We start from the raw sequence: 17,962 nt of genomic DNA, 5'->3' as shown, positions 1-17,962 counted from the left end.
GACAAACACTTTGCTCCTTACTGGGTATCACAAACGATAAGTTAAACGGGGTTGTCTTTTATAGTTTAGGAGGGACAAACTGTAATCCAGTGATTTTTAAAGCATACCAAAAGTGAGCAAAGTAGCTAAAATATGGAGATAATGCAAGCTTTAGGTAAGGCCCTTCACCTGTGTGGGAGCATGAAATAGAAACAGCAGGGAGAACTTCCCCCCAAAAAATGACATCTAAGGTTCATTGCTTTGATCTTATCACATGGGACATTTCAGTCAATCCTCACCAAACAGATCTTGTAAGTATACATTTCTATTCCCTTTTTAAAGAAGCAGATGTGAAGGCGGAAAAATTTAGCACCCAAATCCATAAAGTTAGTAAGTGACAGGAAGAGCTGTGATTCAACACAAAGTTGTTCTGTATTCAAGGTACAGATGTCTTTGGAGAAGCCCTTTCAACATTCTCAAATTTCAGTTCACTTGTTTTTGGAGCACAAGTCTTCATTGCTCTTTAGGTTTACTTTTTTAGAGTGACTCAAGGAAGTAATGACAAATATCACAGAGTTCTGACCTTGAGAAGTGATTAGTCACAGGGATAGGAAAATAGGCAACAATCTTGTAAAGAGAGGTCCAGCCAGAAATTCATGGATGAAATCTCAGCTTTTCCTAAATCACAGTGGAATTTTATATCCCTTGGAGGCACTCACTTTCTGGAGCCAGCCAGGCACTGAGATATGACAGGTCCAGCTGTCCACTAGATGCTGCTGCTGAATGAGTCCTCTAGCAGGGGAAGCATTGATATTTGGGGAGATTCTGCTCTTTGTAGGAAAGAGCTCAGATTAAATTAATTTAAATTGTATATTGGTTACATATTCAAACTTCACTTTCCTTTACTATGTTCATAATTATAAATATTCATTTTTATTTCTTACTCATTTTTGTACCCAACATCTCTCTTTCTCATTCACACACACTGCTTTCTTGCAGCACACACATAACTCTCAAAGATTTAACAATGACTAAAGAGTTGGCCACAAAGAAAAGTTAGATATTTTTAAATTTCTCAAATGAGAAATAAAATATATTTAAAAGTAAATATTTGAAGTGCATGAATATATTCATAACATTTTTAAATGTATTTGAATATTGAGTAGATATAAGGAATGATCAAGTTCATAGGATTTAGCAAAATTAATAGAAAACTATTATTAATTTCAAGAAACAAACAGGGTGATAATTACTTATTTGTGCATACAAAATTAAAATATATCCGGCTATGCCCCAGTTTTGTTTTAGTTAAAAAATTTGTTCCTAGCAACTTTGGACACAGACGTAAATCAGATTGAAAAAGACTTAACAACTGTATAAAAACCACCTCTGTTAATAATGAATGTCTTCAAATGACTACCCTGAATGTGTAAACTAATATTCCACTAACTCTCATACAAACTCAGTTTTCTGTTTACCCAAACTCTAGGAAGATATACATTGGAGATTGAAAGGGGGAAAAATAGAGACAAATATACTGATAGCAATAGAAGAATATTCTGGGCTCCAAATACAGTTAAGTACAAAGTGACTTTCTAAGGACTATGTATAAACACAGATTTATTTATTTATTATTATTTTTTGGTACTGGGAATTGAACCCAGAGACACTTAACTATTGAGCCAAATCCCCAGACCCTTTTATTTCCATTTTGAAATAGGATTTCTCTAACTTTCTTAAAGCCTCACTAAATTGCAGGAGCTGGTTTTGAACTTGTGATCCTCCTGCCTCAGTCTCCCCAGTCATTGGAAATAGAGTCATGTGCTACTGCGGCTGGTCTAAGAAATTTTTTGTTCTTAAATTTTTATATGTGTTTTTTGCCAGGACTCAGCTGCCTGCAAATAGTTCTGTGATTGGACTAGATCCCATTTCTACCACCTGCTTTTACACTATTTTTACCAAAAAAACCTCTTAAATATGCAGTCATATCATGGTCCCTGGCCCAAAGAGTATAACCTCAAGATTTGAAATGAAACAGAGAAATTATTTAAAATACTGATGTTGAGACAACATCTAGAAGTTGGTAAATCCTTTCGTAAAATACTGACAGTTTTCAACACATCTGTGAGTGATATAATTAAGTCTCCAACTGATATAGCATTTGGAATGATTTTGGTGATAGATGGCTATAATTTTTTCTCATCACTCTTAGGAAGTTAAAGAATTGAGTGGCATTAGTGGAATAGAATTTCTTCCATTTACAAAAGCAAGTTTTCTTATGGTTTCTATCTATAAAAACAAAACCTAGGAAGAATTGACTTTGGACACTGTTTTTGATTAAGCAAAATATTTACCCATTTGAGTAAAAAGTTTGTCTATTCATATAGATAAAACATATCATTAACATATATATATATATATAATAAATATATATTTAAGAATTATCTATCCAAATGTGTGATATATATGATTTGATCAGTTGTATAATATTAAAAATTATAAAAAAATAATCTTAATATTTTTTACTTAGATTTTCATGGTCACAAAACTTTTTTTAATGCTGATTTATAAATGTAATCGTATAGCAGAGAAAATAAGATATCAATACAAGACAAGATTAAAAATAAGATTAGGATCAAATTATGTGGCAGAAGCGGTACGAAAATATTTATATGAGCAAAAAATGAAATTGTGTAACTTCTTTTGAAGTAGAGCTTGTTCATATTTATTTAAAGCCTATTAAGTGAACATCAAATCAGGGTATTGTTTTGATTTTTTGAACACATTAAAGTAAAAATTAAAAATTTTATTTTAAAATGAATATAATTTATAGAAATACAAATTATAGGTTTGCAAAGACCTCAGGTTATGATTAAAAAAAATTTAGGTGGCCAATTCATGGGTATACATAATTTACGAAACTATTTTATGGGTCATAAAAGAAAAAAAAATTGTGACTCTTTACATCATTTCAATAGATTTGAGATTTGTGTTCATTCAGTCTATAGAGATTCTTAATTCTGTCCTAAAATTATGAGATATAATCCATAGAACCTTATAATATGTATAAAGTACTTACATTCATAATTCATTTTATAACTTTATGTCTTTATATATATGTCTGCTTTGCAGAGATTCTTTGATCACATACCAAATTAGTAGTTATTTAATACCAATAGTATTATCTCCATTTTGCAAATATGTAAATAAAGCCACAATAGAAGTTGAATTATTTGCCCTAAAACAACAATTAGTAGTAAACTAGGGATTTGGTGTCTGAATACAGATTTTGAGTCTTAATGTAACTTTTTAAATTTTTTTGTACACCGATACCCTGTTTATAAACATTATCTGCTCATAAAATGGAGAAATATTAAAAAGAAAAAAAAACTTTTATGGTTGTTCAAGAAATTTAAGTAGGAGAATGTTAAACATAGCATTCTGTTATCTACAAAATTAACTCTGTGAACTAGCTCTGTGCTCTGAAAATCTACATGAATAGTTTTGCTATATCGGGCAATACTCTATGAATGTTTCTTTTTTTTCCTATTTATAATTTATAACACAGTTTTTGCTAAAGATGTTGGAGACTGTAGTTTTGCTTTGTTTTTAAACACAAAGTTAACCATAGTAAAGTATGGTAGTTATAGTTAACTTTATTCACATACTTAGCAGGTACCTGGTACATTAATCCAAATAATTAATTTAACTCATATAGTTTTATCCCATAAGAATTTTTACTAGCCCCATCTTACAAGTGAAAAAACTAAGAAATTAACTTGCCCTGGGTTCCACAAGAAATAAGATATTTGAATCCCAGTGTTAACTATAATCACTATATTATGCAGAATAAAAAGAAAAAATAATAATACAAATAATAAGGTCTGGGAGCAGCTGGGTTTGTGGCTCAGTGGTAGGACACTCGCCTCTCACATGTGTGAGGCACTGGGTTCTATTCTCAGCACTGCATATAAATTAATGAATAAAATAAGGTCTATCAACAACTAAAATATATTTTTTTTAAAAAATAATAAGATCTGGCAATAATTCAAATTCGAGAGTATTTTTAACATCTCTTGGGAAATTCTTATCAACTTAAATTTACTTGTAGGGAGCTGGTTCAAAGTACATTCTTCTTTTCTCTGGGTACACTCCCCAATTTATATTTTAAGGCAGAGTTTGTACTGAATTATGGTTTCATTTTCTAAATAGAGGACACATAAGTATGTATTAATGGCTACTTTAGTTAATGATACCAAGACCAGCTTTAATTGGTAGTGCTATGTAGCCATTCTTTATTCATAAAATAAAACTTATGCTTGGAAAACTTTTTGCAGAAAAAAAAAATATTGCAAAAAGAAAAATCCAACCAGGACCACCAGGAATTATAAAGATCCTTGTAAGAGGGGGCAGCAGGGGAATTTATTTTGTTTTTTAAATATCTCTATTCAGGGATACTGTAAAGTAGCACATACTTCCTTTGACAAAACACAAGCTTTTCTGCATATCCATTTTGTTTCTTATTCTATCATTTCTATTTATATGCAAATATAATACTTTTAATGATAAAAAGATGCTTAGAGGAAGGGAGTTTAGTTGTTAATGTTGTTTTTAGTTTAGCATCCATATCATTTCTTCCCTGGCTTGGGGAAAGAGGTATCTGTACCTACCATCCAAAAGGATAGACAAAAGGAGAGTCTCTGGGCCTGATGGCATTCCTGCTATTTTAAACACCTCATGCATGCATTTTGAATATAGTTTTCTTTCCCTTTATAGCTCCTGAGGTGAAAGTCCAACTTCTCCAGGAGGCAGCTGCCAGGGAGACAGCACTTTGCAGACAGAAATCTCCCACAGCGGTTCAGAGCACCTGCCAGTTAGCAAAAATCTTGAAGCTCTTCCAGATCCAAATATCTCACATTCAAGTCCATGTGGAGAATAGCAAGCTGGTTTAGTTGAATTCAAAAATTAAAAAGTAGAGATGACAAAGAAATTTCCAAGTTGATCCATGTGTAAAGCTTTGGAACAAAGCTATTCCTAAACTAACTTTGCAAATATATGATACCTCCTCCTTTTTAGCACCATTATATTCTCTGCTTCATTGGTCACTCCTAGATCTTCGTCCTTAAAGTGGGGATAATATGACCTGCAGAATGTTGTCAGTATTTAATGAGATCATATATAAAAGTGTTTTCTGAGCCTCTTAACTTATACAATCTTGCAGTAGTGAAACTTATTATCATTGTCAGGAAATGATGGTGATTATTAGAGTTTAGTAACAAGACCAAAACAAGTTTTTTTGTTTGTTTGTTTGTTTTGCTAGTCAGTATTTCACAGTTTCTTTAAGCATGATGTATAGAATACCTTTTGTTCTACTCATGCTTTTTGCGGGGAGGGGTACTAGGGATTGAACTCAGGGCTATTGGACCACTGAGCCACATCCTCAGCCCTATTTTGTTTTTTATTTAGAGACAGGGTCTCACTGAGTTGCTTAGCACCTTGCTTTTGCTGAGGCTGGCTTTGAATTTGAAATCCTCCTGCCTCAGCCACCAGAGCTGCTGGGATTATCAGCTATTGTGCCACTGCACCCAGCTCATGCTTGTTTTAGTAAATGCTAAGTTACATGTTAAATTGTTTACAGATAACACATTCAAGCACCTCAAATATTTGTTATTGCTATTTCTAAATCAAGGCATTATTATATGAAAGTTTGAATTGAATGTCAGTGGAAAGAATATGATAAAGCAATTTGGGGAAATATGTAGAAAAGCATGCTTTAATTATAAGTTAAATAAGTGATTCAGATGTTTAGAAGTGTGACCAATCCATAATCAAATTCAAATATAAATGATTCCCTAGCATTGAAAATATTGAAATTGCACACACACACCACATGTACACATTCATACATATATACATATACATACATTACACACAAGTTTAAATAATTAAATTGTGCCTTAAATTAAGACTGAAAGATACAAATGTCTATGTTACATTATATTAACATTCCTAGCTTTTAGGAAAGACATAGGCATAATTCTTTGTCAACTTTTAGGCATAGTTCTATATGAAAAAAAAGCAAGAAAAATTCCAAGAGATTATTCTTTTTTCTAAGTTTAACTCCCTGTAACTTATAGCATCAAAATTTGGTCTTGCCAGTAACTGATACCTTTCAATCCTTTATCAAGGATATTTTAAAAAAGGTCTTATCTCAAAGAAGTACTAGAATAAGGTATATGGAAAATAGATTTATATCCCTTATAAAATAAGGAATCAATGTTATTTGTGCATCAATATTTTTTTTCCTTTTTTGCTACTATAAAAGAAGAAAAGTATGGCCAACATGGTATATAACTCACATCCTGAAATTACATTTACATGCTACATTAATATTACTTAGGTAACTAGGCATTGAGTTTAATGTATATAACCTCAGCATTTCTATACATTGCAAGTTTCAAAATATAAATCATCTATAAGTTACTTAATGTCTCTAAAACTCATTTTCTTCCTAGTAAAATGGGCATAATGAGTATTTCACAAAACCTACCTCTAAGGTTTGTTGTGAAGACTGACAGAGAAATACATGCAATATTTTTAGAAAAGTGTCTGGTATTTAGCAGTGTTAGTATTATTATTCATACAAGCGTATTGAATTGTTACTTGCAGAAGTGTATTTCTCACTAGATTGCTCATTTGAAAAAAAATCATTTAAAAATATTATTTGTGGTGAGCCGTGTCAGCGGACCGTGGTCACCATTACAAGATGGCGCTGTTCTCCGCTGTGGCCTGTGATAAGCGCCATGGCTTGTGATAAACAACTCCTTATTTGGGAGAGATGGCACGTTGCTGTAAAACACCCTATGAGAAAGGTCCACGTGGCAGCTTTGCATTGGGGCTTGGTATGCTTTATTAGGCTGGGGGATGCGGGTTAAAGAGGGAGAAGCTTCCAGAGACACATAAGTAAAAGCCTGAATAAACTGCTGAAAGAAGAATCCTGTGTCATGTCCTCCTTGCTGGTGAGGGGTCGCGACAATTATTTTTTACTATAAGGGTGAGTTCTTCATTAAATAATTGAAACTCATTGGACAAATTACTGATATTATAGATTTTTCACCATATAGGACAAGGTTTCCCATACTGCCAATTATTGCCAAAATAATGAGCGAAGGGTATGGTGGAGAACACCTGTAATCCAAGCAACTCAGGATGTAGATGCAGAAGAATTGCAAGTTTGAGGCCAGCCTCAACCATTTAATGAGACCCTAAGTGACTTAGTGAGACCCTGTCTCAAAATAAATAAATAAAAATAAAGAGGGTTAAGGATGTAACTCAGTGTCCCTAGGGTCAATCTCTAACACCAAAAACAAAACAAAATAATGAAAATCATTTCTGTCTCAAATTAGTTCTAAGAAAAAGCTTCATATTAAATCAATCATAATATTGCTAAAATGCTATTATATAGGAAATAAGTCATGATTTATGCATACATAAATTATATGCAAGTTTATGTATACATACAAACACATTATCTAGAGAATAACTTTCCTGAAAAATATGAAAAGAAAATCCCTTAAAAACAAAAATGGGTGGGAGAGGGTATAGAATTTGGTCTGTTCCATTTAATTTCCACTTTACTTCCCTTACTGCACCTTGGCTTGGTAGTCAGGATGTGAAAAATTTCTTTGAGAGTAGAATTCACCTGAAGATTATATGGGGTTCTAAATAGTTTTGTATACTTTTGAAAATTCTCCTTCTGTCAAAAGAAGAACTTTGTGATATAATGAAGGAACAAAGAAGTACAATGTAGGTAACTGGCCAAATCCCTTCATAGAAATATTGTTTTCACATGGTTTAACTTTGAATCCAAGGGAACTTGTGCTTTCCTTCTCTTATTGATTAGTGCATTTAATAAGGGCTTTCATTAATCAACATGGCTTGAGAAGAGCTGATCTGTTTCCATGGAGCTGAGCAAATCCTGCTATATTCAATACCAGTGATGATGCTCAGGCTCATGTCAGGGATGTTCAGGGATGAGAACTGGAAATATAAAAGGGGGAAAAAAATCATTCCTAAGTAACAGATTTTTTGCTTGTTTGTTTTGTTTAACAGAGCTTTAAAAATAATAAATAACCTAAGTAAGTTAATTTCCAGTAAACACTCTGATGTCCACCTTTCAGACTTAGTCATCACAGGAGGTAGTATCACAGGCAGAATCTGTTAGAATTATTCCACCCATAGTACTAGCAGCTTCTCAGATGGGACTTCATACCCCCATGTTGGGAACTACCTAAAGTATAGTAACATCATTTATAAGGGAGCTCATGAAAGACTTCAGGAGCAGCAATACCATCCTTCTTAGAAAAGCATTAACTCCTGGAGCCAGGGTTTATATAATTAACAACTGTGAAACAAAATGAAATGTTCAAGTTATTTGCTGTACATATTCCAGTATCCAGATGTTTGGCACTATGTATACAAAACATCCATATGATTGACTGAAAATTTAAGTATTTGTCATTATATTTGGTATGGTGTTAACACAGCTTCTTCTGAAGAGCATATTTTTAGAACTTCTTTATTCGTCACCCTGAAAAGTAGGTAGTCTAGCAAGTGCTTTTTTTAAAGTGGAAAACACACACACACACACACACACACACACACTTTCAAGAAAAGCCATGCCATATTCAATTAAAGAATATATTCATTATTGAGCATTTTTATTTAGATTCCTTCATTTTATATACTTCAAAGAGATTCTAAGATCATTAGCTGCTAAAATGTTCCATTGGGAAGTCCAGAGAAGAAAAATATTATCTGAGTTTGCCATCAGGGAAATGTGGCTTCATTCTGCCCATTAGTGATCTGACTGTTCTCACTTTACCAAGCCTCTCCTTTGGACTCCATTTTGAACAGGAAGAATGCTTTACCCCGTTATACAATCCACCACTGGTTAAGAGTGAAGACAAGCTTGGTGATTTTTTTTATAATAGCAAGGATAGTGGAAGAAGACGGTCATTATTATACAAAATACATGTATGAAGATTTGAATTTGGTGTCAACATACCTTATATACAAACAGAGATATGATAAATTGTGGTATAAAGGTGTATTAAGAATTGTGATGCAAAAAAATAAGAGCTTATGTATAATGGCATAATTTGGCATGAACATACTCTGTATACAGAGTTACAAAAAATTGTGCTGTGAATGGATAATTATGAATATAATGAATTCCACTATTGTCATGTATGTAAGAAATAAATTAAAAAATTACTACAAAGAAAAAGAGTGAAGACAAAGTTTTGACCAAGTCATAACCAATTATTCCCTTTGTTTTTTCATCTTTTAAATAAAGATAATAGTGGCATCTGACTCAAAGAGTTATGTGAGGATTAAATTAGACAATAAAAGCAAAGTGGCTAACATAGTGCCTGACACATACTATGCAGAATGTCCAGAAGTTTAAAGGAACTCTAGAAGTGTAGTCAGGTGGTGTAGCTTTTTCTTATTTTAAGTACCTATTTAGCGGTATATATGATTTGCTCATTCATCTATGTCATATAGCAGTTATTGTTTGTGTTACAAATATTTTCATTTAATTATATGCTATTATAGTTCATGTAGGTGTAGTCCTGCTTTCCCAACTATGTTGCACTTGATAAATTTTTATATACTTTACTAAATTATTACTTTTTTCAATTATGTCTTACTTTTGCCTTCATTCAAGCACTCAACACACGTTTATATTTATTGTTCATTATGTATATAGGTCCTTGGAATATACGGACAAGCAAATAACACATTCCTGAGTCATCTAGCTGAGAGAGGAAGAAAAAAATCAGTCAAGTAAATATGGTACCAAATGAAAGTTGTGAGAATAATGGTTATTTCTGCTATTTAATATCTTAGTTATCTTGATGAAGACCTAAATCAGAAAGGAAACAAATTGTGCAGAATTCTGGGGGAGGGAGTTTCAAGCAGAAGAAACAGCCAGTGCAAACTAAGCATGCACACCTGGCTGTTTGGAAACACACCTAACAGATTGGTCTAGAGCAGAGTGGAAGAGAGTGGAGAAGACAAGGGTAGGAGAGCCTCAAGGACAGGTTGACCACCAGCTGGATTGTGTGTTCTTATGAATGAAACAGGCTGGGAGTTGTTGATGATCTGATTTAAACTCTAAAAGTTTCATTCTGTTTATTGTGGGAAGAAGAGACATGGATGTAATATCATGGGAAGGAGCCAGAGACTCTTAGAGACCCTCAGAATGATCCAGTTGGAAGAATGATGATTTAATAACCTCATTTTCACTCCCTGTTCTCTATGAGGGCTATTCATGAACATGCTTTCTCATCCTTTTTTACATTATAAATTCTGCATGGACTAGGAATCCAACAGATTTATATGTTGAGTCTCATTCATGTGGTATTTCTAATGTATGTCTTGAAAAATATTGGGATAGGACCAATGACCATTGTAAAATAGAGTTATCCTCCTCAACGAGACATAAAGGACTCCCTTTTGTTTTCCCCCACAGTGCAGTAGTTAAGTTCTATTCTTCTGTGATGACCTTTGGCATGCCAAAACAGGGGAATAACCTTATGCTAAGACTTGCTGGTTATTCTCTTAACCAATGTCTTCCTCTACACCAGCATAAAAGTAAAGCTGCTACTGTCTCTAGGGAAAGGGAATCACCCAGCAGAGTGCTCCGAATCACACTTCCATGGTAAAATATCCATTAATAATTAATTTTCTGCTTCTTTTAGAATAGGACAGGTTAAGCAGTTGGTCACATTCAGTAAATAAGAAATTACTTGCGGTAATATCTGCAACATTCTAATCATCTTCCCATTTCTGAAACCCATTTAAAAAGTCTTTGATCTGCATTACAGTGGAAAGGACATTGAATGTGGAAAGAGAAGACTTGATTATAAATTCAACTTTGCCACCCACTAATAATGTGGCTTGGGAAAGTCTTTTAACCTAAACATCTCTATTTGTTTTCCAGTGATTAAGGGCAAAGACGTCCATATCCTACTGGGCTGTAATGAGTACCCAATATGACAAACTGCAAAGGCTATGAATGCAGCAGTCACACAATAAACACTTGATGAACCCAGATGCTAAATGACACAGTCCTACACATGGTATTTAGAGCTCTACTCTACAGCAGCGCAAATGTGATCTTGCAGAATGAGGAATATGGTCCCCTCTATCTTCTTTCTGCATATCATTTAAAATTACAATATACTGTAATTGTTCAATTATATCATTAAAGGGGTTTCATTTTCTTCATTAAATACTTAAGGAAAAGCTTTTCAATTAACAATGACCTTTAAGACTTCTACTAGTTGGGATTCTGTAGACGGTGAAGCTGTCTACAAATTAGATTCTGCAGTGTACCTTGCTGCTTACTTTTTCACCCAGTGATTAGTTTCATGCAGTTGGCAGCAGCCTGCCCTGTTGCCTTCAGCTTGCAATTTTGCAGCAATCTCAAACACTGTGTTCAATCCCCCAAGGTATTCTGTGGAAATGCTGTCAAAGTATTTCCATGTATGTGTGTTTTCATTCTGTAGCTGTGCTTTGTACTCATTTAAGAAAACCAGTCTTTAATTTGTAACAGAACGTTTTCAAGATGAAACATAGAATTCTAGTCCTCAGCAAAATCACTGGCATATGACCACAGCCTTCTGTTGTAAATCTTCAAGTGCTTGACTGCTATTAGATACAAAGCTGTATTTTCGAATCTTGTTATAGAATGTGACTTTGAGTAAATGGTTTCAAAATTAGACTTAAAATATACAAATTGCTATTATGCTTGCCATCATCATATGGCTGGTCCCTCTTATCCTATATCCCTTGCTTTTTTGTGCTTTCATGAAACACCTCACTCCCTTTCTTCTACCTGGTGTTACCCACATGTCACACCTCTGTTCACAGTGCCCTGTCCTCCAAACCCCTCAGGGACTTCCTTTTCCAGAAAATCTTTTTCTACATTCCCAAACCCCTTTCCTGGGTCCAGCAACCCTTTCTTGTCTCCAATGTGTCTGTACATGATATAATAAAAATACTCTCTTCTGTATAGTAATAATTGATTACTCAACTAGTTTTCCTTAGTAGTCTCAAACTTTTACAGAGAAATGGTAGTAGTACCTTTTGAATCCATAAATAAGTACTTATAAATATATTTCAGAATAAATGAGTGCTTCCTAGAAAAACTATTGGACAGTTTATTGAAAAGACAGTAAAAATTTGCTCCTGAAAGTATTATATTAGCTTTGCTACATTTAATTAAGACAGCCATCGGTAAAAGCAGTTTACAGTTTTATCAATAAAATGCAGTTTATAGTTTCTGGGTACAGGCTCACCACTGAGCAATTAAAAATAATAATAACACATGTGACATTATTCTATGCTTTTTACATCTGGTTCATTATATTCAGAATTGGAATAAATCAAATCCATCTAACTCAGAGACCTTTACTACTGCTCATAATTTCAAACAAAGAAATATGTTTTAATGCAGAAAATTGGTATTTGAATTAATTCTACTTCACTCAGATTTGTTAGGACTTTTCATCCAGACAGGATAAAAAAGGAGTTTGATTGTCCAGTTAAATACATTGAAACACCTGCCCCCCCACACACACACACAAATGTATGCAGGTATCGTTAACAGATTTGCATTGGGAATGGAAGTTGTATCAGTATCATGTCTCCTGAGTTTGATGTTTGCATTTGATGTTGTGCTATTATTCAACATTTGGAAATAACACTCAGACCAAAGATAATGTTGTTTCTCATTTTCACTTTGATTAATAGTGTTCTGTCTTTGGTAATTTTTAGGTGTTATTTGGAAGATGGAGCTTCAAAGGGTGCCTGGCTGAACCGATCAAGTATTATTTTTGCTGGAGGTGATAAGTGGTCAGTGGATCCTCGAGTTTCCATTTCAACATTGAATAAAAGAGATTACAGCCTCCAGATACAGAATGTGGATGTGACAGATGATGGCCCATACACATGCTCTGTTCAGACTCAACATACACCGAGAACAATGCAGGTGCATCTAACTGTGCAAGGTAAGCCTTTCCAGAGGTGCTGTATTGTGAAGGACTGTATTTTAAAATGTTTAGTATTTAGATATCAAAATGAAACATAAGTAACAATATTGAAAGATATGCTGTCATTGTCTTCAGAAAATTATATTCCTAAACACCATTAAATTTAAGGGTATTGTAGGCATAGAAATCCCCAAAGATCAAGAAAATCAATATCCGTTAATGCCAGATGATGATTTTTGTATGTTTACTTCATAACTTCCTTTGAATAATCTCTTCTATAAATCTTCAAGAACCAATATTTAATACACTAAAATAGGTATTTGAAAACCTATGATAAATATATATTGAAATATTAAACTTATAGTTTTTTATCTGAATATTTATATAGATTAGTGGATTTCATTTTGACATATTTATATATTCATAAAAACAGATTTTGATTAGTTACACTTCCCAAACCTCCCTTACTATTCTTTCCCCACTTCCCCTGACCCTCTTCTTTTATCCTAAAGGTCTCCCTTCTACTTTCATTGAATTTCCCACTTTTTCTTCTTTTTTTTTTCTCTCTAGCTTCCACATATGAGAGAAAATATACAATACTTTTCTGAGTCTGACTTAGATTGCTCAAAAGCATGGTCTTCAATAAACTTTTTGAAATATGATGGTAACTATTTAAAAGCAGTTCTCTTAGCCTCCAAACACTTTTTCCATCCAACTTCTGTTTACATTGATTCAAGGCACAATGAAAAGTTGCAGTGTTCTAGAATTACTTTATTTCAACATTGAGTAATTGAAAAAAATATGTGCACAATGCTTTACACTTAGATTTACTTTCAGTAGATCATAAATCATGTTAGCTAACTTATAATCTCCAAATGCAAACAGAACTATCAAATTATTTTGCTTCTGTTGCATACTAAAATGTAAGAGCTACATACCCCCAATTTTAGTACATTTCAAGAAATGTGCAATTATAATGCTAGGAAACCGGAAAATGTATATTTTTATTGCCCTTTACATTATTTACTTGTGCTCTATAGATTAATCATGTGTTGATTGTATAGAAATATTATGCTCTATGGAATTCAAAAATAGCATTGCAATATTTCTAAGTAAAATTAATAACAAATTCTATGATAATGTGGTGCCAGTGCTTGCATGCTTAATGCCTAATGGAAAAAAATTGAGGGAGCAACTTTGTTGTACTTCTCTGAGTTTATCCTTCAATAATTCAAGGGTAAAATGTAATTTAAATATAAGACTTAAATTTGGAAAAAATAGCCTATAATTTTTCTGATTTGATCTCTGTTGTCTTATGTAAAAATAAAATGGAATGCAAACACAACTTAATTTATTTTTTTTAAAGAATGAGAGAGGAGAGAGAGAGAGAGAGAGAGAGAGAGAGAGAGAGAGAGAGAGAGAGAGAGAATTTTTAATATTTATTTTTTTTACTTCTCGGCGGACACAACATCTTTTGTTGGTATGTGGTGCTGAGGATCAAACCCGGGCCGCACACATGCCAGGCGAGCGCACTACGGCTTGAGCCACATCCCCAGCCCCACAACTTAATTTATTAATATGTATTTTTACAATGTGATGAGGTTAAACTTCTTAATTAAATGATTTGATTTAAGGAAAAAAAGTATAAATTGAAAATAAATCAATGAAATTCCTCAATATTTTTTTTGACGCCGATTGTCACATATTGTAGTGCTGAAAATTATTATAAAGTGTTGTATAAGAATATGATAAAGTTTTTACAGGACTCTATCTTTATTCAGAGATTATTCTGGGACTCCAAAGGGCAAGAGTTTGTCCAGCTTGAAAAACTGACATGAGATTACAAGACACAAATACATTTTTCTGTTATCCACATGTAATCTGTTCTCTTGTTCAGTTCTTTGCCTTTTGACCTGAGTTTCTAGACCAAAGACTACAAAAGATTTTTATTATCTGAGGGGAAAAAATGGGCATAGACAAGATATATTTGAGTCATTTAAGATACAGACATTTTGCTGGTACACTGTAAATTTATAGGTTTAAGTACTGCATCTCTGAATACTAAATACGTCCTCTTTTTCTTTTTCCATTCTCTCTTTTTCCATGCTAAGTATCTATTTTTAAACCAGACTGTGGGATATAAGTCTTTCCCAGGCACATGTTTAATTGTCATAGGACTTTGTTTTAACTATATGTTATATAGACTGATTAATGCAGTTAATAGTTTAAAAATGACTGCATGAGTTACTATGGTAATAGTCACTTTTGCTGGCCATTTGGTGATAGTGAACATTTGAGCAGTTAAAAACACCCTTTGTGAATGTTCTGTCAGTATATTTTGTTCCTCTAGAAAAAAAACAAAAATTCAGGCTACTGTTTTGAAAGTATGTGGTGGGGTCAAATTAAAAGCTAATAATTTTACAGCATTTATGAACATAATTACTTATTATAAGTTGATTGGCATGTGGGCTATTTTCCAATTACATTAATAAAGTTCAGGGAATACATTAATAGGCTTGTCAGTCAATTCAAGAACTAAATAAATGTCATAAAAAGTCAGTCCCACTTAAGCTACATTTCCTCTCAAGGAACAAAAATAAACTGATGTGCACATTTCCTCAGTCTCTAATGTGTTACGCTGTCTGATACTCAGGTATATCTGGATAGTTTTGAAGCACATGCTCTTTGCCTAACAATTTGTCAATCCTTTATTCACCAAGATAAAGAAACTCAGCAATTGAGGGAAGACCGTATTAATCACTGATTGTCAAACATACATTGACTGGTAAAAACACAGCTCATCTTCAATTGTTGCAACTGTGTACTCCAGGGAGCTAGTTTTTCAAAAATCTTTTTAGAAAAGGAAGAACAAAGCGGTTATCTTGCCAACACAGACAATGTGGAAGTTTGGTGCTATTGATTTCTTATAGCTATTTAATATAAATGAATGGAGTAATCGGGAAGGAAAACACTGGAGTAGAAGTCAGAAAACCTGGATTCTAAATTTTCCCTCAAAAATGAGTAATTTTCAAGTCTCTCTTAACACTCATTCTTTCCAATTGAAATGACTTAAGCAGATCTTTAAGTCAAAACTCAAAAGCAAAACAACAAAAACCCATAAAGAAAACAAATAAAAACAAACAAAAAGCTACTACTGTTATTATTTGCCTTAGATTATAAAAAGATAAAAAAGATGCTAAAAAATGAAAAATTTCATAACTTTCATTGAGCATCATGCTAACTAATGTTTGCACCTGACCTCCACTAATATTTACATATTTCTTTACATAGTTTTCTTTCACCATCTGAGCCCAACAACCTATGCACTCATGGAATTTGTAGAATGTAATAATTTGGGGTTTGGCTTTAAGATGGCAGTAACTTGCTAACATATTCAGGAAGAAAATTAAATGTGTGTGTGTGTGTGTGTGTGTGTGTATTTAGTGTTAGTAAATTGAGTTACCTAACTATTCAGTTTCAAATCATGTGATGCAACCTTTACTAAGGGCAATCAATCTTCTTTGTTCATGAGGAAATGTGCAAGACTGGAGAGGACTAGCTAAGAAGCTAGAGCCCCCCATTATGACACCAAAATGATAGAAGCATAAAATGTAATGATGCTTATTTAAATATATGTCTAGAATATTTTCTACTTTGAGTTCTCCATAATGTCTAAAGACAAGATTGAATATACCACAAAATAGACATGTAATTAGTATTATATATTACATATATATGAAATATATATATTTATATGGTATATAAATTATATATATATGTACATATATATATATATATATATATATGAGATAAATAGATGTTTATCACTCACCTCATGCCTTTTCAGGTAGGTATACTATGTGTGTTCTCTGAGCAGAGTAGATTTTGTACATAACTACATGACCAAAATAACATCTTGAGTATATTTAACTTTCCTAGGATATTGCCATTTCCCCAGGGTTTGACATATATAGCATATGAATGCTAGACAGGATGCTACATTTTCTTCTTTTTCATCAAGGAAAAATTGTTTCTGTACCTTCTGGGAATGTGTCATCAGAGAGCATTCACTGGTCAGTTCTTTTGGAGTGTAGAGATTCATTTGCTTTCCCAAAAAGGGCCTTTAAAACCTCTGCCCTGATTGAGGCAGAGGTTTTTAAAGGCCCTTTTCTTGCAGTTCAGTGTAGGACAACTTTGATGGGCCACTTAAGCTCCAGAACTTCCAGTTGTCCAGCATGCACTAAAGCTCAAATTTTTGCTCAATTTGTCCTCCTTCCTTCCTCTTTCTTCCCAGTGTGGGTCACAAGAATATGCCTTAATAAATACCCATCACTCTACACTGGATCTTATTTCATAGTATGCTACCCAAAGATCCCCCAAAATAACAATGTGAGGTCCTGGTCTGGCTTAGTCAGTATTTTGAAAAAGTCTTTGTAAACTAGAAAGACGACACACTAAAACACCATTTATTATTAACAAAGTTTTATGTTGGAAGGGATTTAAAGTGGCTTATAAAAAAATATTCAGTATACCAAGATGAATAGCAGAAATAGGAGGTGAAAGATAAATAAGGAAAGAGTAGGATGCAGTCAGAGGTGAAGTTGAATCATAAAGTTTATGCCAGGATTTCTATATACTTTCAGAGCTTCGTAAAATATTTAGTTTGAAGACTCCTAGCAGCCAATACAGAGAGAAAAACAGGATTTGTTATTCATTTCATGGTCCATAAGGTTAAAACATTTTTCTCAGTACCCTGATCCTGTTATTCAGAATGGAGAAACATTTTCACTGTGTAAGGACATCTCAGCGGTAACTGCTATAGGACACAGTGCTCATTCACTGGATTTTTCTTCATAACACCTTTCAATATAACCTAAAGTGAAAGTAAATAAAAATAAATAAGTAAATAAATAAACCTTTAA

General features: G+C 33.2%; 1 protein-coding gene across 4 annotated transcripts in view; it reads left to right on the top strand.

Moving 5' to 3' along the window:
* The window catches only part of Negr1 (neuronal growth regulator 1), a 789,855-nt gene that overhangs the window by 308,558 nt on the left and 463,335 nt on the right, over positions 1-17,962 (top strand). For all 4 annotated transcript variants that reach the window (XM_040288864.2, XM_021731059.3, XM_040288863.2 and 1 more), the window contains exon 2: positions 12,826-13,058. In XM_040288864.2, coding sequence (XP_040144798.1) covers positions 12,826-13,058 — 233 coding nt within the window. The remainder of the gene's footprint in view (positions 1-12,825; positions 13,059-17,962) is intronic.

Source organism: Ictidomys tridecemlineatus, chromosome 11 (genome assembly GCF_052094955.1).
Source record: "Ictidomys tridecemlineatus isolate mIctTri1 chromosome 11, mIctTri1.hap1, whole genome shotgun sequence".
NCBI classification, from domain to species: Eukaryota; Metazoa; Chordata; class Mammalia; order Rodentia; family Sciuridae; genus Ictidomys; species Ictidomys tridecemlineatus.
The sequence above is the reverse complement of the archived record's forward strand: the minus strand, read 5'-3'. Positions and strand labels throughout refer to the sequence as shown.